The sequence below is a fragment of the Thermobia domestica genome, chromosome 3, assembly GCF_964235325.1.
Source record: "Thermobia domestica chromosome 3, izTheDome1.hap1.1, whole genome shotgun sequence".
Lineage (NCBI taxonomy): Eukaryota > Metazoa > Arthropoda > Insecta > Zygentoma > Lepismatidae > Thermobia > Thermobia domestica.
In genome coordinates, this window is record NC_137456.1 from 61,435,335 (window position 1) to 61,460,906 (window position 25,572).

The window sequence follows — 25,572 nt, forward strand, 5'->3', positions numbered from 1 at the left end:
CTGTCTTTCAATATTACTGAATCAAGATTTTTCACAGTAAATTTCAAACTTTGATTTACGATTCCTGCGTCCTTTCAGTTATCAATAGATTAAACCCATATCAGTTATCAATAGAACTTATTACAAATATGTATGCAGCCATATACGAACATCATGCATATTATCATAAAGATCAAAAATGGTATTCTGAACATTTATACGTAAGAAATTCCCTAATCTGGGATAACGGTGACATCTTGATAGAAATGCACTTTTTAGAAAATAACTCCAAGTTCATTATAAATGGTAATGTTTTATATACAAAGGTAATTAAGAGTTCTATGAAAAACAATTTTAAAAAATAATAAAATAAAAATATAATACATAGCAGATATAGACTAATACTTGGTTTTCTGGTTCATAATCGGTAAGTTGTGGATTAAAACCTCTAAGCGGATCATTCTAATTTCTTATTCGTTTCTCCTCACTTTTACGAAGCGAATTTCGGAATGGTACCTTGAAATGGGTTTATTGATTTACCTCCACTACTTTTCCCGTTATGCTTAATTGTTCATGGTTTGAATGTGAATTAGCTCTGCAGTTTATTAAATAAATACAACTTCTTGACCTTGATTCATGCATCTTGGTATATCTATTCATCGAAACCCCCATGAAACTTCAGGTTTCGTGTTGAAATAGAATGTTATATGCTACTGAAAGGAAATTCAAACTTGTGGATTTGTAAGTTAAAACGGATATAACCAGTGGCGTATTTAGGGGGGTGGCTTCCGGGCTTAAGCCCCCCCCCCCGAAATCTTACTTAGTATAGTAAAGTAAATGAAATACCTTGCAGAATTTTCACATTTCGAGGCAAAGCTCCCCTCGAAAGTTAGCAAAGCCCCGGAACAATATTTTATATTCTTTCATGAACAGTGGCGAAGCGTAATCCCACAAGTAGGGTAGGCCCGATAAACTAATATTCCCATTTAGCTCCACTACTAATATTTGAAGTGCAGTTGATATTTTCTTCTGTCTGGGGTTTGCAGGGGGATGAGGGAAATTTCCTCTTCACGTGCTGTTTTCATTTCCTGCATACTTGAAAATGGAGGGAGAGAAAAAGAAAGTACATTCTTACAGTTAGCTTCAAATTTCTTGGATAAGCGTTTGTTACTTGCATCTCCCACTTTAAAGTAAGTACAATACTGCAATGCATCACATAATAATGACTTCCTTCTGAGCATTAACATTTCAAGTGAACTTCATTTGAATCCATGCAAGATATTTAATATTGTATTTTAAGCAGTGGCATATTTAAGGGGGTGGCTTCCGGGCTTAACACTCATCGAAATTTTACTGCAACTTTTAATTGTTTTATATATATTATATAATTTTCACATTTCCAGGTATAAAGTTAGCAAAGCCCCCGAAACAAAATCGTAAATACCCCACTGATTCTATGAAATGGAAAACAACTAAAATCACACAGAAATATTATTTTATCCTATACGGTAGTGTTTGGTAAATTAATACCTATGTTTAATGTATCAGGTTTATATTCTACAAGCTATTATGGACCAGGCCCCATTTAGGAAAAAAAAAAAAAACAGCTAATCTGAATAACTCCTGAGAGTATATACCTAAATTAAACAAGTTATCACTAATAGAAATACGTACTTCTACACAGAAACTTCTTACTCTACATAAGGAAATCATTTAATAACATATTAATAATGAAAGATGCCTTCAACGCTAAAACTAAACTCCCAGAGGCGAGTCTTCGCATCTTCCCGAGAATGCGCGCAATCCCTAGCGATAATAGCTTTGCTTCCTGAGCAGCATAACCCGTAAGCCTGTCTAGCAAGATGGTGAGGCTCAGACAGAAGGATCTTCAAGTGTTTCCAACTTTTTTTTTTTTTTTTTTACTGAAGGAAAGACATTTTGAAGTATTGACTTTATTTTATAAGAAATCAAAGATAAAGAAAATATACGATAGAAAACAGGCCTCACACCCTCATAGTACACTTCGCCACTGTTCTTGAATTCTTAAATATTCTTTTTCTCTCATAAAGTAATTGTATACATTGTAAAATCTGAATGTTTCTATTTAAGGATGGACTTGCATATATATGTAAAGTAAATAAAAGTGGAACCGGATTTTGACGAACTTTACTAAGCTTTACTCACAGTCTATCTATTTGAACTATCAACAAAACGATATTCACCGAAACGGAAAAAAAATCCAATGTCAAAATGCGTGGAAATGAAGGAAGTAATAAACCATAGATCTAAGGTTCGAATCCTAAGAACTATATATTGCAGAGTGAAATTATGAAATAAGAAAAAAGATATCATGGTTAGTTCTAAAGATTCACACAGGTCAGAGAAGAAAACATTTTAGAATGATGTAATTTACACACACACACACACACACAAAAAAAAAGTCTACCTCACAGACCAGCACAATGATTAGTCTCTCTCGGCTTAAATGTTGAGATAACCAAAACTATACAATGCATGAAAGATAGTCGATTTTGTTGGTAACGAAAGAAAAACGTGCTAAATTAGTGTTTGCACAACTAGAAAATAATATATATATATATATTATTTATATTTATTTTAAAGAATGGTTTTACATTCTAATTTTAAACTTAACAATTCTATTATCTCAATGAAGCTACTTCTGTTTTAACATTCTTTGGTTTGAAAATGTATTATGAAACTTATGAGTAGGAACTGTAATTAAATAAAATCATATTCTAGAAACATAACAATGGAAAAGAAACTTTTAAACGAATGAGATATACTATGGTTTAACATTTTAAAGTATTAATTACATATACATATTGTTTTGGATTTTGTCTTATACACGAAGGGATATATAATACGTCAAAATGTTATGTAAAAGGCTCACTCGTTCTCGGAATAAAATCACGAGATGATATTAAATAATAATATAATTGCAGCCATTCCCACTGGCATAGTAGCTTCGGCGCGCTTCTTTACTGCAGGAGGTTCTGATTTAATTCCTAGCATGACAGCTTTGAAATTTGAACCCATTAAAGTGGTTCGGAATCTGCCTAAAACTACGTCTATATCTCATATAGCTTCGGTGCTGAAAATGTATACTAAACTCTAACCATCCAAACAAAATAAGCAAAGTCGAATATATACATACAGTCTCAATAGTAGATATGTCATTATTTTAAACTATCCCTTGGAGAATTTGATATAAGTGATTAGTTAAACCTCATGTCAATAACGAGAGGGGTGTGTTTGTCCAAGGCCAGCTATTCTAATTTCTATTTTATCATCATCTGCATCCGTTTCGCACAACACATTTAGAGCTTGACCAAATTTCTGACCGAAATGTACTTTGTGTTTGTAAAGGTTCAGGATATTTATACTTAATAATAATAAACGTTCACGGAAACTTTTTCAAACGTGAACATATTGATGGATCGGGTTGGAGTTTAACTTCCCCTTCCAGCGCAGACGGGATCTACTAAGAAAATACCAATCAATAATATATTACCGATAAATAATAATTGAGATTTCACAAAGTTATAACATAATAATTGTAATTATCTGCTTTATAGATTCTTCAATCAATGATAAGATAGCAATCGAATAAATGCTTTTAACCAAAGCCTTGAGGCATTCGTTCCCAATCATCTTCGAGTTCGATAGCCCTGCTTTTTTACCTTGTGGGAAAACTGCTAGCAGACGAGTGGACGATGATCTCAGTCTTGGTCAACCGCCCGTGAATCTGAATGGGAAAAAACTTCTCCAAATCAGTGCATTTCTGACACCGACTGATTTTTCGTGGAATTGCGGGGATTTAAACATTTCCAATGGGTCATGTCTTTAAATTTTATACAGACACCCAGAATTCAGCGTATATAAACGAAATTTGTATCGAAGATTCTCATATACTCGGGTCACCTCCAGCAGGGAACTGGAGGAAGCAACAGGGGGCGCGGTGGCTCAATGGTAGGGCGTTCTCCTCCGGTGCTTGGGGTCCCCGGTTCGGTCCAAGCTCGCGCCGTGTGGACTTTGTGGTGGACAAACACCGTGCTCGTGGGTTTTCTCGGGGTTCTCCCGTTTCCTCCCACTTTCTTCAATTCACCATTTCACTCATCTCTAATCATCACCGTCTCCTTTAGCCTAACCGGCATAACTGTGGGACGTAAAACTTAGATTTCATTTCATTTTGGAGGAAGCAGCTGTTAATGATCTGACATTTCTGGCCATATCATCACAGAGGACCAATCAATCATGTATCTATGGGTACCCCAAAACTAAGATTATGTCATCTCAATGAAAATGGCCTAGATACCCGAGATCCGAAAGGCCAGACAAGTCCGGCCTGGAGTGAAAGTGCTATGGATTTTTTTTTTTTGGGGGGGGAGGGCATTCGTAATCGCGCAACCTGTATTTGTTCAACGTGGCCAAAGTCAATAAGGAAGTCTACAAACCTGTCTTACAACGGTTACACGATTCTGTATGTTGTAAGCGACCAGACTGTTGGGGATATGAAAAGTGGTATTCGAACCATGGTAATGATTCATGCCACATTTCAAGAACTGTCAGAATCCGTGACGAAAAACATCATCCTCGTCATACACCATTCCCCTACTCGCCGGATCTAGCTCCGTGAATTTTCTGTTTCCTACATTGGCATCCACCTTACAAGGGAAACGATGTCACCATCTAGAACATTCATTAAAACGAGGGAAGTCGGTTTCTACAAGGCGTCGCAGGACTGCTTGCAGCGATGGCGGTAGCATTGGAATGGATGTGTAGGAAAGTACTTTGATAGGAACAAGCACGAATAGGTGGTCGTGCCTATTACTTATTATTATTTTACAGCATCAGTGCGGTAACTGTTCTTACAAATTGGGATACTGCATAAGTAATGTCATTTTCTGACAGTGCGTCATATGACGGGCGAGTGACAAAGTACACTTGAAGTTGCCTTGATATCGCTAGATAGGACAGTTCATAGTGCAGCAGTGTGCGCAATAAGATCGCTTCACAGCAAGTTGAAGTTGTGATATACGTGTAAGATCGTACACGGCATACGATGCTATATGGATTTCATCGGGTTCGCTGACCAGCGGCGACACCCATCAACGCCGTATTAGGCAAGAAACCCTCGAGATGGTTCCAGAAATCCCGGACTGGAGACATCAGCCTCATCGGTATGCCACGACAAGAGAGATATGTTGAACTGGACAGTGATGTTCTATGAGCACTGTTGAAGCCAATTCACATCAAACAGCAGAACTGGCCATCGAACTCCATTCCACCTTACATCGGCATCAGTGGATCTTGGTTGCATGTCGAAAATCGGAAGATGCTTACTCTGTGAGTTGACACCGCAACAACAACAACGTGTGGACATTTCCATTTCCCTGCTTTACCGGCAGAAAAGAAACAGTTCTGAACAGGATGGTGACGGGAGATGAAAAATGGGTCATTTAATATAACACAAACTATGTAACTGAGTGGGGAAAAAAAAAGTTGTGGCAGGAACAATGGCGAAACGGTACTTCCATCTCCGCAAAATAATGTGAAATATGTGTCGTATTGTCCATTTTGAACTATTGCCGAAGAAGCGAACACGGCAGGCTGAAACCGCTATGGACAGCATTGGTCACTTGAAAGGATGAACTCATAGTTTGTAATAATCTGTTCGTTTTCGAGAACTTAAATGGGAGAAACTTTCCTATGTACCACATTCACTGAACCCAGCATCAATAGATTTATGTCTATTTCGCCATCTTCAAAACTATCGATGCGAAGAGACTGCATGATTCTGAAAATTACAATACACAATGTCAGAGTTCTTCCCAATCAAACTCCCCCGACTTCTATCGGGTTGAACTCAATTCCTGGTTGACAAGTGACAGAAGGTTGTAGAAATAAGGGAAGACATGGTACCAGGCAATTTCATTCATGACATTTTTCCAGTGTTTTTTTCATGCTGTCAGAAAACGTTACTTATCGGATGACCCGGTCGTAACTATGCAGGTATTCTGAATATGTGGTAACTTGTAGTGCCAATTAAAAAAAATAAAATAAATGTATAAAATTGGCAGCACTACATTACTTAGATTGATGATTGTCAATAGCATTGGTAGTACGTCCTATGCTAACAAAGTTGCTCAAAGATACTTTCTTACTACAATGATTTTTTAAAATTTATCTGGCCACTGCACTGTTTTAATTCACGAAAATATTTTATTATTTTTATCGTGCCATTATTTATTTATAGCTATTAGCTCGTACAACTTGAAAGAAAGTCACATCTTTATGAGATACTGAATCTACTTTCCAGATGTTCTAAACCCACTTTACAATGAGAAGCCGTCCTTGAGTCGGAGAATAAAAAGTACTAGAACAAAATGTGCTAGTCATAACTTGACACCTTAAACCTACCCCGAAGATGGCTTCCGCTACAGAATATGGATTACGTTTCTTATTCAGCTCTTTCCTTGTATTGAATACCAAATCGTTTGGAGTTGATAAATATGGTTTGAGATTGTTATATACACATTTTAGTTACGTAGAACTAGTCTATGATGAGTCGCTTTTATAATTGAAATGGAATTAATAGGAAACAGGGATTTTGCGTAAAGTCGTATGCAAGGATATGTCGTAATAGAATATTGAAAGAGCTCTGGAAGTTTCAAATATAACTGAATGAAATAATAGTATAAATGGAAGTTGAATTATGTGCATTTAGTAAATAGTAATATAAATATGTAACAGTAATTACCGGTATACAGGTTTGTACAAATTTTGATTTCACTGACATTTTTTTGGCGTTTCCTCCTCCTTTATAGCCGACATACCTCTCCTTTATCTTTAAGGCGATTTTTAGTATTGTCATTTAATGTTTAGTTGCAAAGTAAGACATAAATAAAACGTCCTACGTACTCAGTTTATCTAAAATATCTCTTAGCACAACAACCTTACATGGGCCTGGACCTCCCTAACGACGGTATCGCCTTAGGTTTATTATTAGTTTGACCCCAGACGTGTCCCCGGTATTCGTTTTCTGGGATTTACTGCATACTACACCTACCCACCTGGGGTTGAATCAGAATCGCTGAATTGGCAGTCAGGTACTCAACCGAGCTACAGGCCAGCTCATTTCAATTTACCTAGTAAATGAAAAACATTTTTAAATATACATTTTTTACCTACTACCAGCATGCTGTTGCCTATTTTCGTTTTTTTTTTAAACTCTTAAAATACTATATATTTGGTGAATTTCCCTGACTACTTATATTCTTGCCTAAATTCCCAGGTCTGTAGAAACCCTGTTGTAGTGTATTCTATGGAGTTGTCTTATATTGCATTGGAGGTGACTTGGCATTTTGAACTTATTTTTTGTTGTTATATACTATGCACCTGTCACTTATAAAATGGACTTGTTCTCTTATATTCAAAATGCCAAGTCACTTTCATACATATTAAATCCAAATTACGTCAATTATGGCATATCCTTGTATGACCTTTATATTCAATCTCTTTTCCTTGTTTATTCCATTTCAATTTCAACAAATTTACCACAGGCTAGTTCTCCTTAACTACAAAAAATGTGCATTAATCTGTTCAATTTATTTTCCTGTAGTTTGTATTTTATGAAATAATGTTTTCGTTTACTTTTTCTTGAGGAAAAGAGTATAGCTCTAAAATGGCTAGATGAGGCCCCAATACTAGTGTCAAGTAAATAAATATACAAGTAACGAGAAACCATTATCTCTCTGACAAATAGAAAACTAACGAGGAAGACTGAAATAAACTCCCAGAACTCTTGAAATCTTCCAGATACTCACAAGAAAGATAAGAAATGAAGCCATTTCTTCCCCACTTCCCAAATTCGCTACTCATTTACTACTCCGTAAAAGTATGATTTCTGCACACAACCACGTCATATGATTGTTTTAGTTACTATTAAGTTGACAGTATTGTGAATCAATTTTGTCCATGTGGCTATTTGTTCATTATGATCAGTTTGAGAGCACTTACTATGAAAGTACTTGGAATATGCTATAAGCATAGCAAAGTACATCTATTTGAAACATTTTATTCTACAAAATTATTTGCCAAATATTTAAATTACACAAAATTATTCAAATATAAAAGGTAACCAAAAAAGTTCTTGCCGTTGTAGAGTAGTGATTAAGAGCAATACAGTGGACGGTACTATCTTTAGGTTTCGAACTGATCTCCATCATCCAACACCTTTTGCTAAGGTTTTTGCAGCTTCACAATAGCCTGGTGATAAAACTCGGTGGTCGTGGATGCAAACAAGTCCGTGAGTGCGTTTCGCAGGTCTCCCACGGAGGTGGTTGTCGAGGGAATGAAACCGTGGTAATCTGTTGGCGCATAGTCCGGTAAATATGATACATTGCAGTGTCTCCCAGCCAAGTTGCTGAACCGTCTCCCGGGTCCTCTTTGCCATATGTGATTTGGCGTTATCGTGCAGGAGCAGCACACACTTGCGATTCACCAATGCCGGCTCCTTCTACTGCAATGCATGATGACCCTTTGCATTTGCTGAGAGTGCAGGTCAGCAATGATGGTCTGACCAGGTAGAACTCGTAATGCACCACTTGCTGACAATTTCGCCGTAACAGAGCATAACCATTCGTGGATGCAGAGGTGATCTTGAAGTGTGAAGAACAGGGTCAATTGGCGACAACAATTTCAGATACGCTTGGGAGTGTCATAGAGGACTTTTCTTCACCAGTGAGCTAGCGATCAAAGACGGGTGTGTCCAGATACCTAGGGAACAAGGACAAACAAGCTGTCACTCCTCGTTCCTTGTTGGCTGCCGACAATGTGTGGAGTACCCACTTGCTTAACTTGTATGATTTCCCTATCCCGTTCAGGTGCAGCGGAAACATGGAGCCTTTATGGAAGTTCGTCACACGTTAGACCACTGTCCTCCTCCATGGCTGCTTTCAGGGCCTCGTCATCCAACACAGGTCGTCCACTGCGAGGTTCATCCGAAAGGTTCACGTCTTCCGAATGGAATTTCTGGAACCAATGTCTGGCGGTGCGTTCGTTCACGGCATTTCCCCCAAACGCTTGGCATATGCGGCAGCTGACAGGTCCACTTTTAAAATCATACAACAAACACACGCGAACGAACTGCTTCGATATCTCCACTGCTCTTCGACACTGGATGAGCTATGACTGCTGTATGCGTGCAACGTGCTTGTATTCCATAATCGATTGTCAAACTAACTCCCGATCGCTTGGCAGGCACGTGCGCCATTTCGTTTCTTCTCTGTGAGCGCATGATTAATGGGACGTCAAAAACGGCAAGTACTTTTTTGATTACTTTGTATATCATGTAAACTGACGAAAATATTTGCAATGTTGCTGATATACAACCCATTTTATTAGTATTAATATTTTAATGATTGCTTTTAAAATTATTAAATATTTCTTTATTAACAAAATAAATCAAACATGACATGCAAAACAAGAGTATACACATTTACACAGAGACACTTTGAACACAGCTTGGAATTGCATGCTACCTAAAACACTCTGAGTTTTAACATTTAAGAAATTCCAGATTTAAAAATGTTTAAATGATGGAAGTTTCGACACATTTTTTTTTTTTTTTAATTATTATAATGATGAATGGAAACACTAATTCCATTGATTGCATCTTTAAGATTTTTACTGGACGGTTTCGGCAACTTAAGATGTATAAGTTACGAAACAACTTACACGGTTGATTAGAATCTATAATATTAACAGCCTCATTTAAATACTAGACGGATTTGGGTCAAGAATCACTGATTTATCTGAGTTACAGAATGTTCAGAATTGATGTTCCTGTATTTAATCACACCGTTTACACAAAATGATAGAAATAAGTTCTAAAGGAAGTTGAACAATGCTTCTTGTAGCAGTTTAAGGCTAAGCACTTCATCGACGAATTTTTTGGAGACGCTTCAACTGGACACTACGGTAGGTTAAATAATGGCATCCCGTAGTTTCTACTCACGCCGATATTCCAATAGCCACCAAACTTAAGCTGCCTTATACGCAGAAAAGACCGCTCACCTTTCTGGAGTTTCTAATAATTTTTCGAATACTCAAACTTATAAACGAATACATATTTAGAGTCATATTCAGTTAACACTTTTATTATTTTTAACAAGGAACTGACTGTCAGAGTTGTCTCATCACTTCTTAACATTTTTCAAGTACATACCTTTCATTTAATTGAAACAAAATAATACTGAAGATAGCACTGAAAAACCTCACCTGAAGTTAGTTAAAAACACTAGCACAATATATTATAGCGATTTTCAAATGATAAGATACATGTCTTGAGCGGGCTCTTTGCTTTCTTCAATCGCAGTTACGCGGGGTTGTCAATTTCTGGCAGGCGATAGTCTAGACTGACTTCGCACCACTACGAAAGTTGTCAATACTAGATGCGCTACCTGAAAAAAATCTATTATTATATTGATGTTTTTAGCAAATAAAGAAATGGATTATGAACACATACGTGCAAACTGCGTGTTTCTGTCAACTGGTTGTCATGATACAGACTTTTAAATCTTCCCATATAAAACAGTTGTGAGAAACCTTAGAATACGCTGTCTTGCACAACTGCTGGTAGATCCTGATTCAAACTTTTGTTCATTTCGCTTCTATATGAAATTCAGCAAATCAGAATATAGTAAATAAAATAACTTACTAACATTACTTGGGCTTTCTTCGCTAGATGTATATATAACTGCGTATTTTTAAACAAACATTTTCATATGTATAATCCAATACAAGAAATGTAAATAAAGAAAATAGAAGGTTCTATTTCTTTCGAAAAAACAATTTTAAAACAAACATTTCTTTACCGTATAAACAATGTGATTTTTTCCTTCACGTTTCAATATTTCATCATTCACTTCCCTCTTTCTCTCTTCCTTTCTACTGAATATATGAACTCAGTTGCTGAACAAACGCCAGGCATCTAAATAGTACCATATTACGCCTAAAGCGCACTTTACTGCTTCGAGACGCGGAGAGCTGATACAATTAGGCGGGGAAAAAGGCTTCTTTCTTTTACTCGTATAACTTTTCCTCTAATTCGTTCTTACAAGGCAGGGTACCCAGATGTAACACACCGATTGTGATAAGATTGCACAGACATAAAGAACATTGAAAAAGAAGCGACACGTATTTTTTTATATCGGCCAGCAAATGCATTGAAAGGATCAAATAGGGGCATAAAAATGAGGTCAAAATGAGATTATGTGGAATATAGCGAGAACGAGAAGAGATATCGGAAAAGTTTAAATGTACGAAATACTACCCATAGTCGACGCATTTCAATGAGGTAGAACGCACCCATGAGAAGAGTACAGAACATCCGGAAATGGACCAATCACGTGTACTGATAAGGAGCAGGAAGATAGAAAAAACGAAAACAGAAAATACGTGATTTTGCTTTGGGTGCATACATCACCCATATGCGGAAAAAAAAACGCAGATTTATCTCAATGCACGAAGATGGGATAACACGCAGGAAGGATCCAAACGCCGTTCGTATAGGAGCCAGCGAGACAGTACTGCGCAGTGGGTTGCATATATCAGGTAATGGGAACAAAAATTCCTAGCACAATAGAATGTAATAGCAGGTGGTCCACATACGTAAGATAAACAGCAACATTAATATCAGTACCACACATGAGTATCAACATTATATCACTACGAAAATACGCGGGCAACATAACAGTAATAGTAACAATTTTGTTTTTGTGTTACTACTGCCTACACATTTTCGTTTCCAACATCCATCTCATCGTTGTTCTCATTACGCGATATATGCAACCCACCGCGCTGTGCTGTCTCGCTGGCTGTCTACATGAACGGAGTTTGCATCCTTCCTGCGTGTTATCCCATCTTCGGGCATTGAGATAAATCTGCGTCTCTTTCGCACACGGGCAACATATGCACCCAAGCAAAAACATGTATTTTCTGTTTTCGTTTCTTCTTTCTTCCTGCTCCTTATCACCCTTTTCGCTCATTTCCGTAACACATTGTGACAATGTTGTACACCTGATTGGTCCATTTTCGGATGTTCTGCTCTCTTCTCATGGGTGCGTTCTACTTCATTGAAATGCGTCGACTATGGGTAGTATTTCGTACATTTAAACTTTTCCGATATCTCTTGTTGTTCTCGTTATATTCCACATAATCTCATTCTGATCCCATTTTTATGCCCCTATTTGACCCTTTCAATGCCCTTGTTAGCCGATATATATATATAATACGTGTCGCTTCTTTTTTGATGCTCTTTATGTCTGTGCAGTCTTATCACAATCGGCGTGTTGCACCTGGCTACCCTGCCTTGTTAGTAAATAAATAGAAGCATTGTGCTTTCGTTAGCTACAGAAAATGTAAAAAAAAAAAAAAAAAAATAAATGAATAAATAAAAAAAAAAAAAATAAGAGTTGTTCCAACCCCATTATAGGAAGAAAACCAAAAACTAAATATCCAAAACTATAGAATCAGAGGCTTTAGAATTCATTTTGTTTGTGTAATTCATCTGTGCTGAAGCAAGGAAATTCTCAGGAGGAAGATCTCTTTAAACCAACAAGGAAACTAACCACGGAAGACTAGGAATGATCCTTTGCACAACATATAGAAAAATTACAAGAGAAGATTTCATGAAATGGTGAATAACAACCTGAAAATTTGTAACCTGTTATAATAAATTTAAGATTCAGACTAATATATAGCGACAAAATACAAACTATCATAGACGATGGTTATAGTAAGACAAAATAGAGGACGAGCTTTTAACAGTTCTAATGATATAAATTAAAAGATAATTAGTTCATATTTATATTTCCAGCATGGACAGTGGATATTCTAAATTTCATTGGAACAACACTTTTTATGGTGTGAATAATCCTGTCTGTTAATTTGTCGTATTCCTAGATGAAGAATAAGCGAGAAAGGAAAGGAGATCCGCAGTCCGGCAACATAACGCTAAACACTAGGACGCACGCGTACTATTGGCTACTGCGTGTTGCTTCTCATCTGAAAGATTTGTAGTCAATGAAATCTGTATTATAAGCGCATTTACTGGTACATTATCAGACAAGAAAAATATTAGACCAATGCAGCAACTCCTTGAATGAAGCAACAGTTAAACAGCTTCTTTTATGTTTTGTGATAGTGTTCATTCTTCTATGTTTTCAACTAACTTCTGGTAAGTAATTTAGTTTTTCAATTATTGATTTAATACAATAAATAAGGCACATCAAGTGTATATACATACATTAAACTACGTAACGATCACATTAGTACCAATACGAATAATCTATTACATTTTTGGAATATGTGAAACATGATAATTAAAAGTAGACAAAATATTCGTCACACTGGTTCTATGTTTTGCATGTTCATAATGCATTAGTTTTCGACACATTTTTAACACAATGCAATTATTAGGCAAATATTTAAATCCATGCTACTTAGAAATAATATTTACAACAAATATACATAAAGTGCATAAAAAGGTATTACCTCAACTTCCGTTCACCATTAATACTGAATGCAATAATAATACTGAAAGGTCGTGCATTAACAGACTTGAATAAAGTAATTATCTTCATAATTACTTTGATAAACTTAATTATTATTATTAAGCATTTTATCATCATACCAAGAACTATATACACATATTTAAAGCTAAGTTAAATAACCTTGTAATGGGTTAATTGTAGCATGTATGAAGTTCTGCCATGCTAAATCTTCGATATTCACAATATAATGGCTCATATATTAATTCAGTAACACCTGTTCTTAATTCAAAAGTGTCAGTCGAACCTTTTGCTTTTTTATTCTGCAAAAATTACGCTCAATTATAGCGCGTCTCGCTTCCTCTGGACTTCGAAACTCAACTCTTACACTACCCGTTCTCACACCATCTTCACTGTAGCCGAAATAAATGTTATTTTGTACAAGTTTAAAACCGTTGAAAAACACAAGTATATTCTCTACTGTAGTTTCAATGTGTACGTTTTCCATTACTACAACACATTCTGGTCGCCAGATATTTTTATTTGCCTTATATGGATTTCCAGATTTTATCATTTCTACATTGTTATCACTGTTCGGAGGAGGACATACTTTAATAGATAGTAACGATGGTATGTTTTCAGAATTGTCTTTCATTTGATAATTTTTTGTAACGTCTTCCTTATTCAGAAATACCCCATTCACTTGATCACAATGTTCCATATTGCTTTGCGTGTTCATCAGTCCTGAGTATCCCGAGTTTTCTGAGCAACAAGACTTTTCAGTGACAGGTTCTGTTTCAATGGAGGAAGGTACTACTAACTGCTGATTTGAAGAAACGCCTACATTATTAATCTGTGGCGGGGGTACTTGCCAAGGTGAACCTGAATACGACGGCGGTGTCAATGGATTATAAGGATATGTCCAATTTATAGAAGGAACGGCAGGATATCCCATTATTCCCTGTCCACCTGACATACACTGCTGGGGAATCCAATACTGCGAATACTGTGGAATCATTCCTGTGTTGTACGAAAAGGAGTTGTAATACTGTTGCAATACTATTGGCTGTGACACACTTACAGGATTTCGTGTTTTCTCATGAAGACTATGATTATATTCTCCGTTATTACTAAGATCTTTACTACCTTCGGCGGCAGTGCTACAGAGAATAAACGAAATCACAAGATTAGAATAAGCATGAGCAGTACCTACAACTTGAAATTAACAAAAATTAAATCAAACTAACTACTGTAACGGAATTTATATCTAAATTCAACATCTGCTGGACAAGATCATGCACAGGCTGTTCCATTATTTTAAATCAATTTTCTATTAATAATAATAAAAAAAATAATAAAACTTCAATTCTATTTAAGGCATTTGATTAAAAAAACAATCGCAAACTGTTTCAGCGATAAATTCTCTCCATCGCAGCAAGTTTATTATTATTTACCTATGTTGCTTAAGAACCACATTTTTATAAATTATCATCCCTGTACAAATAATGGTTGTGAGTTGATAAAAAGTTTTTCTTAATAGGCTATGATATACGCTATTCAGAACTAAGTGGTGTGAAATGATTTAACGTTTTTATGTACATATGAATAATCGTTGAAGTTTATTTACTTTAAGCCTACTTATTGGAAATGGGAAGACAGTCCAGGTTTTAAAGCAAGGAAATCTAGAGAAAATGCAGTTCTTCGAGCAACGTAGATTTAAAAGAACACTGACGATGGGAAGAATTTATTGCTGAAACTTTTTTTCCCCGGTTGATTTATGTGATGTTAGAATTTTATTTTTATTATCATCATTATTCGGTATGCATTTATTATATTATTAGCAGTGTTAGGCAAATTTCAATTGAATTAACAATTAATCTGTAAATTCAATTGTTAATTGCAATTAACAATTGAAGTAAGTAATGGTCAATTGCAGTTGGTCATTAATAAATGAGAATCAATTGCAATTAATCAATCGATTGAAAGTAATTGCAGTGGAAAGTAATTGCAATTGAATTTAGTCATTCAATTGCAATTGAAATTAATTGGCAATTAATTCCATTGCAATTGCTTTCCACAGCAATTACTTTCAATTGATTGATCAATTGCAACTGATTTTCACTGATTAATTTTCAACACTGTAGTTCAGAGAGGGCGTGGGTCAATGAAATTTTTAGCCACTACCAACTGACCCACCACCCATCGTGACCCACGACCCACTATGACTGATCCACGACCTACCGTGACCCACCACCAACCATGAATCACTCTCACCCACTGTGACTCTCAGACTCACCAAAACCCATTGTCATCAACTTTGACCCCATGATTCGTGCCCTCTTCTCTACTGACTAAAGAGTTTAAACTTGAAATAAAACAAGGCTATAAAATTATCACTCATCGGAGTTTGAATTTCTACGATAAATCGCTCAAGCACCGCTCTATTACAATAACGGTGGATCTGACCTTTACGAAATGAAATGGTAAAGTGTTTGTCATGGACCAAACTACGATAAGTTCAATTATATATATATATATTTATTATAATTATCATTGATAATTATTTCCTTGTTGATTTATAGATACTTTTCAGTGGAAAAAAGAATAAAACTTGAAAGTCCCAAATCAAGGTAAAGTAGACCAACGTAAAGAAAGAAAAAAAAAATACAAAATTTTTCATATAATTAAGCGTATCATACAAACTTAAAACTTCCATGTAATTAAGCTTACAGTACAAATTTTGTGTCTATTTTTCTCACAACTATGCGGCTTGATTTCCTTGTGCTCTGAACGCTAAACCCAAGCTTCAGCAATTATTATAATAGAAAGCACTGGATATATAATGCGAAGCACTGTATTTTTGTTTATCAATTTGTTTCTCAAATAATATAGATTGTTTTTTATTATTTTTACAAATCAACCCACTACCAATTTCCAATACGTAGAAAGTCCCCCCTCCCCCATAAAAGAGATTTTTAAAAAATGCTAGGACACGTTCTGCTTATTTTTAGCTCCCTAAATTGAAGTCGAGTCGTGTCGAGACGAGTTTGATAAATGGCTCCCTCGTTCAGCTCGCTTTAACTCGTTTTGAAATCATGATCTGATTATACAAGAAAGCGAAAGCCATGAGAAATGTAAGCAGTAATGTGGAAAACTTTTAGTGCTGCTCACGACAGGCGTGCATCTTGTCTCGTACTTTTAGTGCATCTCGAGGGGTACATTTAGCGCATCTCGTCTCGTCTCGATAGCGAGACGACGATAGATTTTTATAACGAGACAGCGTCAAATACCGTGAGCACTGATGTCATTAACTTGTTGCGCCACTAACGAATTTCGAAATGGTTTCTTTTGCATTGTTTTGTGCCATTTTGTGCGCCTATTCCTACGTTTTATGCGTCACCGGAGGTGGGTCAAAATGGGCTTACAAATATGGCAGAACAAGTTAATGCTGCTTCGCCACCAACGAATTTCGAAATAGTTTCCTTCACATCGCCTTGTGCCTGTTTTGTGCGCCTATTTCTACGTTTCGTGCGTCACTGGAAGTGGGTCAAAATGGTCCTCCAAGGTGTGACGCAAATGACCCACTGTTCCACCACTATCGAATTTCGAGGTCGTTTCCTTCGCATCATTTAGTGCCTGTTTTGTGGCGTTTTATGCGGTTGTCAACGTTTTTTCTGTCACCGGAAGTGGGTCAAAATGGGCCTCCAAAATAGGACAAAAATGATCCACTATTCTGCCACTATCAAATTTCCAGGCCGTTTTTTTCACATCCTTTAATGCCTCTTTTGTGCGCCCATTTCGACGTTTTGTGCGTCATCGGACGTGAGTCAAAAAGGGCCGAAAATGACCCACTGTTCCGCCACCAACGAATTTCGAGGTGCATTCTTTCGCGTCGTTTTGTGCGTCATCGGAAGTAGGTCAAAATGGGCATACAAATATTTCGGAACAAGTTAATGCTGTTGCACCACCAACGAATTTCGAGGTCGTTTCCTTCGAATCATCTAGAGCCTGTTTTGTACGGTTTTGTGCGCCTATTTCCACGTTTTGTGCGTCACCGGAAGTGGGTCAAAATGGGCTTCCAAGATGGGACGAAAATGACCAAGATTTCCGCCACTATCGAATTTCGAGGTCGTTAATTTCACATTGTTTAATGCCTGTTTTGCATCGTTTTGTGTGTCTATTTCGACGTTTTGTGCGTCACTGGAAGACGGTCAAACTGGGTCTACGAGGTGGGATGAAAATGACCCACTGTTGCGTCACTATCGAATTTCGGGGTCGTTCCTTTCACATCGTTTAGTGCCTGTTTTGTGCGCCTATTTCCATGTTTTGTGCGTCACCGGAAGTGGGTCAATGTTATCCTACAAATATGGAGGAACAAGTTAATGCTGTTCCATCAGGAACGATTTCGAGGCCGTTTCCTTCACATCGTTTTGTGCGTGTTTTCTAACGTTTTGTAAGCATATTTTTACGTTTTGTGAATCCATGGTAGTGGGTCAAAATGGACATTCAATGTGGGAAGTAAAATTATCCACTGTCCAACCTGTATCGTTTCGAGGTCGCTTCTTTCGCATTGCTTAGTGCCTGTTTTGTACCGTTTTGCGGATATTTTCACGTTTTGTGCGCCACCGGAAGTGGGTCAAAGAGGACCTACAAATATGACAGAAAAAGATTTTCATCCAACTTTCAAGGCCCTTTTTGACCCACTTCCACTGACGCACAAAGCGACACAAATCACGCACAATAAATGTGAAGGAAACGACCGCAACATTTGATGGTGACGGAACAGCATTAACTTATTCCGCTATATCTGTAGGACATTTTGATCCATTTTTGTTGACGCACAAAACGTGGAAATAGGCGTACAAAACGATACAGAACAGGCACTATACGATGCGAAAAGAACTACCTCCAAATTCGATAGTGGTGGAACAGTGGCTCTTTTTCCTCGCACCCTGATGGACCATTTTGATGCACTTCTGGTGATGCTCAAAACGTGGAAATAGGCGAACAGAACGGTACAAACACACACTAAACGATGTGAAGGAAACGACCTCGAAATTGGTTGGTGGCGGAACAGCATTTAACTTGTTCCGCCATATTTGTAGGCCAATTTTAACTCACTTCCATGACGCACAAAACGTGGGAATATGCGCACAAAACACGCACAAAAGATGTAAAACAAAGCACTCGAAATTCGTTGGTGGCGGAAAAAGTTAATGACGCCGTGAGCACCAGTATAAGTATATACTGTAGTTCTTATCATCAAGGCTGAGAACTGCAAGGTCCAATTTTTTAGCCAAAGCAGAAGCCCAACAGTGATAGTGATGTCAACCGGTTCGGCTCGGTTCAACTGAGCGAACAGCTTTAGCTGGCTTCGTTTGGATGTCCCATCGATTGGGCTCAATTGAGCGATGGCTTCAGCCGGCTCGGTAGGGACAAGTCATCGACTCGGCTCAATTGGAGCCGAAGGCTCGAGCCAGCTCAGTTGAAACGTGTCCATCGGCTGGGTTCGAGTCAGCTCAACTGAGCCAATGGCTCGAACCGGCTCGTTTGGGGTAAGCAATCAGCTCGGTTCGGTTCGGTTCGGCTCGGATCAACCATCGGCTCGAGCTGGCTTGGTTGAGTGAGCTGTTGGCTCGGCTCACTTCTCTTTTCGGTTCGATAGTGAATGAGCTGTTGGCTCGGCTCACTTCTCTTTTCGGTTCGATAGTGAATGAGCTGTAAGCGAGCTGCTTGAGTCCGTTGACAACCCTAAACCCGGATCGACCAGTTTTGAACATGTTTGGCCGGAGTTCTATAACTTTTAACAATTTTTGGCTCGAGCTCGAATACTTGCTCCTCCTGAACTCAAACCCATTACCTCGTGACCGATGTCCTTGCCTCCTGAAGATTTCTTGAGTACCGAAATCGACAGTCAACTAATTTTTAATATTCAGATACAAACCGCCTATATTTCATGTTTATACACGTGTTATAATAATAATTAGTTATAGTAGTAGTAGTAGTATCATTGATAAATATATTGTCTATGTAGGATACTTAAAGAGAGTAGTACTTGGAACTACGCAAAGGATTTAGCTCCAATTGGCTCGACTCGACTCGAAACTCGATCCGAATTCGAGTCGAGTTGGGGGAAATTTTACGAGCCGAGTTCTCTAGTCGAGCTTAAAGATGTATGCTTCGAGTCAAATCGAGTTTTAAAGAAAACTCGCTCACAACAATATAAACCCTCGACTACCTAAGCACACAGCTGATACTCAATCCCAACAAGAGAAATATCACTCACAAACACACGAAACACACATCGATGTTTTCTAATTAAGCACAAAGGCTTCCCACTTCTACGCTCTTCATGGATGCATTCCACAGATGGATGCTCAACTTCAAGACCAACAGCAATCGCCCATCGCCGACAGAAGACATCACCACCAGAGCAAGAAACAGAACCAAAACACTAAGACCTCGGCATCACACACAGAAAGCTGAAATTCACCACCGACTTCTGACTTCTTTCGCTACATTACACTCAAAAAATTGTTCGCCACGGACAAAATAGCAAGGATATGCTAGAAGTTCTTCTCTGTCTAGTACAGAGTGAATTTAATGTTTTGTTGTTATTTGTTGCGTAATTGCAACACAGGCTTCTTACAAATCTAGAAAACTAGGAAAACAGAAAAGTCAGAGAAAGTGAAACGAAGGTCATATGTCAGACAAAAGTCAGGGAAAATGGTGCTTAACCTAGAAATGAAGGAAAACTGGAGATTTTTCTCAAGAAATAAAACTATTGCCCTTCTTATCTATCTGTTAAGATTAGCCAATAATTCAGTCATTATTTGTTGAAAGAAGCACTACAAATATATGATTTTCTTTGAGTTTTAGGAGTTGTATTTATAGTATGTAAACTTTTCAAGTAAAATAGTTCACTATTTCATGTACAGTGGGCCACAGAAATTCTTGATGTACAAAGTCCGTGACTTAGGCAACCCAACTAACGCCCGCTCCAAGATTAATTACGCCTGGTAGTAGCTAGAACAGCAGTGTGAAATGGCCCCCACCTGTTAAAAGCAGAAATCGTAAAGAGTATTTTGGTGCAGAAGTGGAGCGAAACGCTGGCTGACGAAATGAAAAAAAAAGGAGTCTTTGGACGTTTGTACTCACAGTAAACATCACAATACCAGAAAAAAAAAACATACGGACACCAGAGGCACCGATGAGAAGATAAGAGTCAGGGGACTTAGAGGCACCGATGAGAAGATAAGAGTCAGGGGACTTAAATAATCTTATAAGTAACTTAAGTGAGGGATTATATAAACAAGATAACTTACTTCAAGTGACTATACATATAAGATCTATGCGTATCAATTAATATACGGATAGATTATGCGGTTTATGAATTAGGTTATTCTTTTAAGTAAACACAAAGCTTTGCGCTGAGTTCAGAAACTATTAACAGTAGTCCTACCTACAAATCAATTAAAATATAGGTCGACCATTCGGGGAAAGAGCCCAGCCTCTAATGAAAATTTTGGGTGTCTAACAGGGCCTGAGCTCCTAGGTTCCGGTGCCACTGATTGATACGTAATATTATTTCGAAAGAAGAACTAGTCCGATTTCATTATTCGTTAAATGACTTTTGAAACTGCTAAATATTGGTATGCAGTAATTTATTTGTAAATATTAAAAATGCAAAATTCGATAGCACTCAAACAAAACACTCAAACGAGAACCTATCCGAACTAAGCGTATTTCCTTAGGTTGTAAATATAACTGAAGGTTCTTGATTTAAATAATATTTGTGAAAATTTATACATTGAGACACAAGGAGAAAAGAGAATATAGTGCCAATAAACAACAATTTAAAAATGCACGAAATTAACGGTTAATATCAAATATAGAACCATTAACGGAATTAAGTCTGTAACTAGTTTTCTCCATTCATTTTTCTTCCTCTATTTTCAGGATTACATCATCACTGAATTTCTCCACTGGAGATTATCTTCGTATAGCAGCATTGAACTGGAGCTCAGCCTTGTAAATGAAACATTTTAAAAAGTTGTAAATGGCGAGGGGGAGATTCGAACTCGGATCACCGGTTTAGAAAACCACAATGCTAACCACTCACCTAGAGCGTTACTTATTTGGGCGCGATTAAAGAGTATTTTCTGTTCTGTCAAAACAGTGGATTGTTAATAGTCAAATTCAAAACACAGGTATATGTAATTGAGAACTCGGAGAGTATTATATCACTGTATTCACTAAATTATTAACATTTCAGATTTTAAAAAAAACAAAATACAAAACTCCTTTATTTTGAATTAAATACGGCGCGTATATTATGCTCGTAAACGAACTAAAGACGAATCAATTACTGCGTAGTAATAGTGGTTAGTGGTCAAGTTGCTTGACCAATAATCTGAAGGTAATCAACTCTTATCCACGAACGACCAGTACATTTTTTTTACTTTAGAATTTTCTTGGCCCCCAACACTGCTTCTCCACACAAACTAAAAACCCATGTCCGCTTCCTTTTTGCGTATTGTCCCTACAAAAGTTTCGTTGTAATTCTCCATATCATTTAGGCACTTCTGACGTATAGTTATTAGTACTTTTGATTAGCGATGACACATGTTCTATTATCTTCAGATATTTGAATACTCGGATGTTTCAATACTTGAACTATCAAATCTTTAGGAATAACAAAAATATTAATAATAATAAACTAATAATAACTATTATCATCTCATAGAAGATTAAAAGTTAGGAGCTTATTATCACTCAGGGCATAACATTGTAACCAGAAACGTGATATTTAGCAAAAATATTTCGGTTTTGTTTAGTGTTGCCCACGAGAAGAGGAATTTCTCATCTCGTTTCTGAAACAAAACAAAGAAAATTGAGACGAGAATTAACATTTTACATTCGAGACAGGACAAGGTTAACTCAAATGATCGTCTCGCTTTGGAGATGGGAATTGAAACGAGACGAAAAGTATCGTAAACATTTCTCGTTTTATCTCGATTCTCGAAATAGTGTTTGTCCATTCTTTAAGTAACAATTGTTTTCTAAACTGAATCTTATACGCTATTTTGTTACTTTGTATTTCGAGCTCATAGAATTTATTATGGTCTGTGTAGATATGTTTGTAGCAAAGCTTTTATAATTACTTCTGCATATCCTAAAAGTTAGTTTATTACATGCCTTACTATTCAGTCATATTCAGTTACTTTTATTGCAGTTATTTTCCTTAAAACGTACAGTAGAATACTTTCTACATGAAACTATAGTGGAACGCTTTCGTTTAAAATTTTCGTAGTTGCAGAGGTGTGTCCTGGAAGTCCGGACAAACTCCCGAAATCCTGACTTATCTGTAAGTTGTGTCTAATTTTAGGGCAACTTTAAAAATGTTAATACAATTATTATTATTACTACTGAAGATTTAAGACCTCTTTATTACGTCCTATTGCAATGTAAATAAGCATAGTGAAGTTAATAGGAAAAGAAAAAGAAAAGATAAGAGATACTTTCGAATGATTTGTGTCCGAAAGGAAACGAGGGGGCAGAAAGAAGGTGTCAGCTCCTGGGCAATATTAATATCGGGACTTCGGATGCTTAAACAGAAACTAAGTAGAATTTGTCTTCATCATGATACATAGTAAGACGTTTTCTTTGGATAAAAGACTTTGGATTATGTATGCGTTATATTGATATTTTAACAAAATATACATACGAATATAAAAACGAATAATTCCTATTTACAAATTTTGGTTGAACGGATATATGGAACGTGTTGGAAATGGCGAACGAAAATATTATTTCTAGCAGTAGGAGTAATAGGGGAAGACGTTCGGAATAATCCCTAGGAAACAATATCGTTTCAGACACATTTATGATCCATACTAGGCCCTAAGCATGATCCTTATGTATTCATGAATTGTTTGCTAACCACGTTACGTTCTCGTACAAAACGAATCAAGCTTGTAGACAGACATGTGACGTCATATTGTTAGTACAGTATTTCCTCTGCGAAGAAAGCCGTAACCACTAACTTGTAAGACCGAAAGAAATTGAGTATTTTTCATCTTATTACACATCAGAAGTATGAATATTGTAGTTTGATAAAAACAACTTACCGCAGCCAGAATCGAACCCGGGACCCCTCCATTACGAAACGACTGCTCATGCCACTACGCTAAGACTGCTCTGCTAAGTAAGAGTCAAAAAACATTCATGTATGTAGCAAATTGCACACGTTTACGATAACGACGAAACACACTGATTTCGGTCATGATAAAATACTATAGTCGAAAGCCTTTAAATTAGAAAACAAAAATAGACATACAAACACGCAAGGACATGCAGGAGAAACTGGTTTTAAGAGTAATTCGACCCCTTAACTGGAATCTGATGCCTCAGACCATTTTCTTTTCTAATTCACCGAAAGTATCTCCGTAACTTGTCTCTATTATACTTAATAATACTTGTTTTACAGTTATTTTCATTAACCTTGAACGACAGGGACACGAACACAGATACATCGAGGACATACAATTTCAAAGGACCACCTACCGGGAATCGAACACGGGACCGCGACCACTGAACTATCTGAGGAAGTGATGACGTGGGTCAATGAACAACTTGACCCACCACCCGTCCTGATCCACTATGACTCACCACTCACCGTGACCCACTCTGACCCACCACACATCGACTCACCACCCACTAAAACACATCGTCATCAACTCTGACACATGATCCACGGCCTCTTCTTTACTGACTAAAGAGTTTATACTTGTAATAAAATCATGTTGTTAAATTCTAACTAATCAGAGTTGGAATTTGAGTTTGAATTGAGTTACTTTTACAAACCAACTCTCTATCAATTTTGCATATATAGAAAGTGCCATACTCATCATAAAGAAGAATTTTAAAAGATGCTATGCGACGTTCTGTTCATTTTCAATAAAGAGTTAATATATTGAATTTCAGCTCTAAGTTTAACGGCTTGTAAGATACTCAATTTTTTTCGCAAAAATTCGGATCCCCACTACCCCTAAAGATATTATTATAATGAAAGTGATATGATAACATCCCACTTTGGATTAAAGCCTAACTATATACCAAAAGTCATTTCATTTGACTTTACAATTTGGCCGTGATGATCAGGCACACATAGTTACAGAGCCGTAGCTAGAAATTTCGGTGCCCGGGGCGCAGTAGAATTCGGCGCCCTCTACACGCAAATTACCAATCATACTATATATATATATATATGAAAAGTAGCTTTTGTTATGCTAAACTGAAGTTTTATTAATCTTCTTGGAAGACCATTGCAACAACCAAAAACGATCATTATGTATCCTTTTTCAAATAAGAGCTGTTCTCAAGAGTCTCATTTTGGACTTTTTGTTAAACTTGACAAACCTGCCTTTGGTTGTATACAGATTCACCAGGAGAACAGTTCTCGAAAATTACTACTAGATACAACGTTTCATACTATCGATAAGAAATGAAATTTCAATACATTAAAAACTATGTGCTTTTAAATTGTTCGAAATGGGTGACAGTATTAATTTCCAGTAATAATTGTAAAATTTTAAATTTTATTCTGTATGTGACCACATCAATAGCATTTTAATTTCGATCTTTTTACGGTAAGAAATATTTTGTGAAATGTAATGGCAATTCAGAAGAATCCTTCTTTGTGAATTTCTAAATATTGATCGATGAAGGTGAAGAATATGTTCAATGTTTGTACTTAAAATCCAAAATATACTTTGGCTACTACATATGTCTGAAATTATAGTAATTACATAATTTCTTAATGAATGAAAGTTCCAAATTTAAGGTACTTATTATTAATTAAGACATTAAAATACACTTACACGTACATATATAAAGAGTGTGTGTACTTGTTTTTTTATGTATGTAGATAAATAAAAACATCACACAACTAGACACGTATGCACAAAATAATATGATGGCGATACAAAAACTTCATGGAAAAATGACCCCAATAAAT

General features: G+C 36.8%; 1 protein-coding gene across 1 annotated transcript in view; it reads right to left on the minus strand.

Annotated features, from left to right (window-relative positions):
- Window positions 1-12,846: 12,846 nt before the first annotated feature.
- The window catches only part of LOC145680431 (uncharacterized), a 37,893-nt gene continuing 25,167 nt past the window's right edge, over window positions 12,847-25,572 (minus strand). The window contains exon 4 of the mRNA XM_081750955.1: window positions 12,847-14,713. Coding sequence (XP_081607081.1) covers window positions 13,837-14,713 — 877 coding nt within the window. The 3' untranslated portion in view covers window positions 12,847-13,836. The remainder of the gene's footprint in view (window positions 14,714-25,572) is intronic.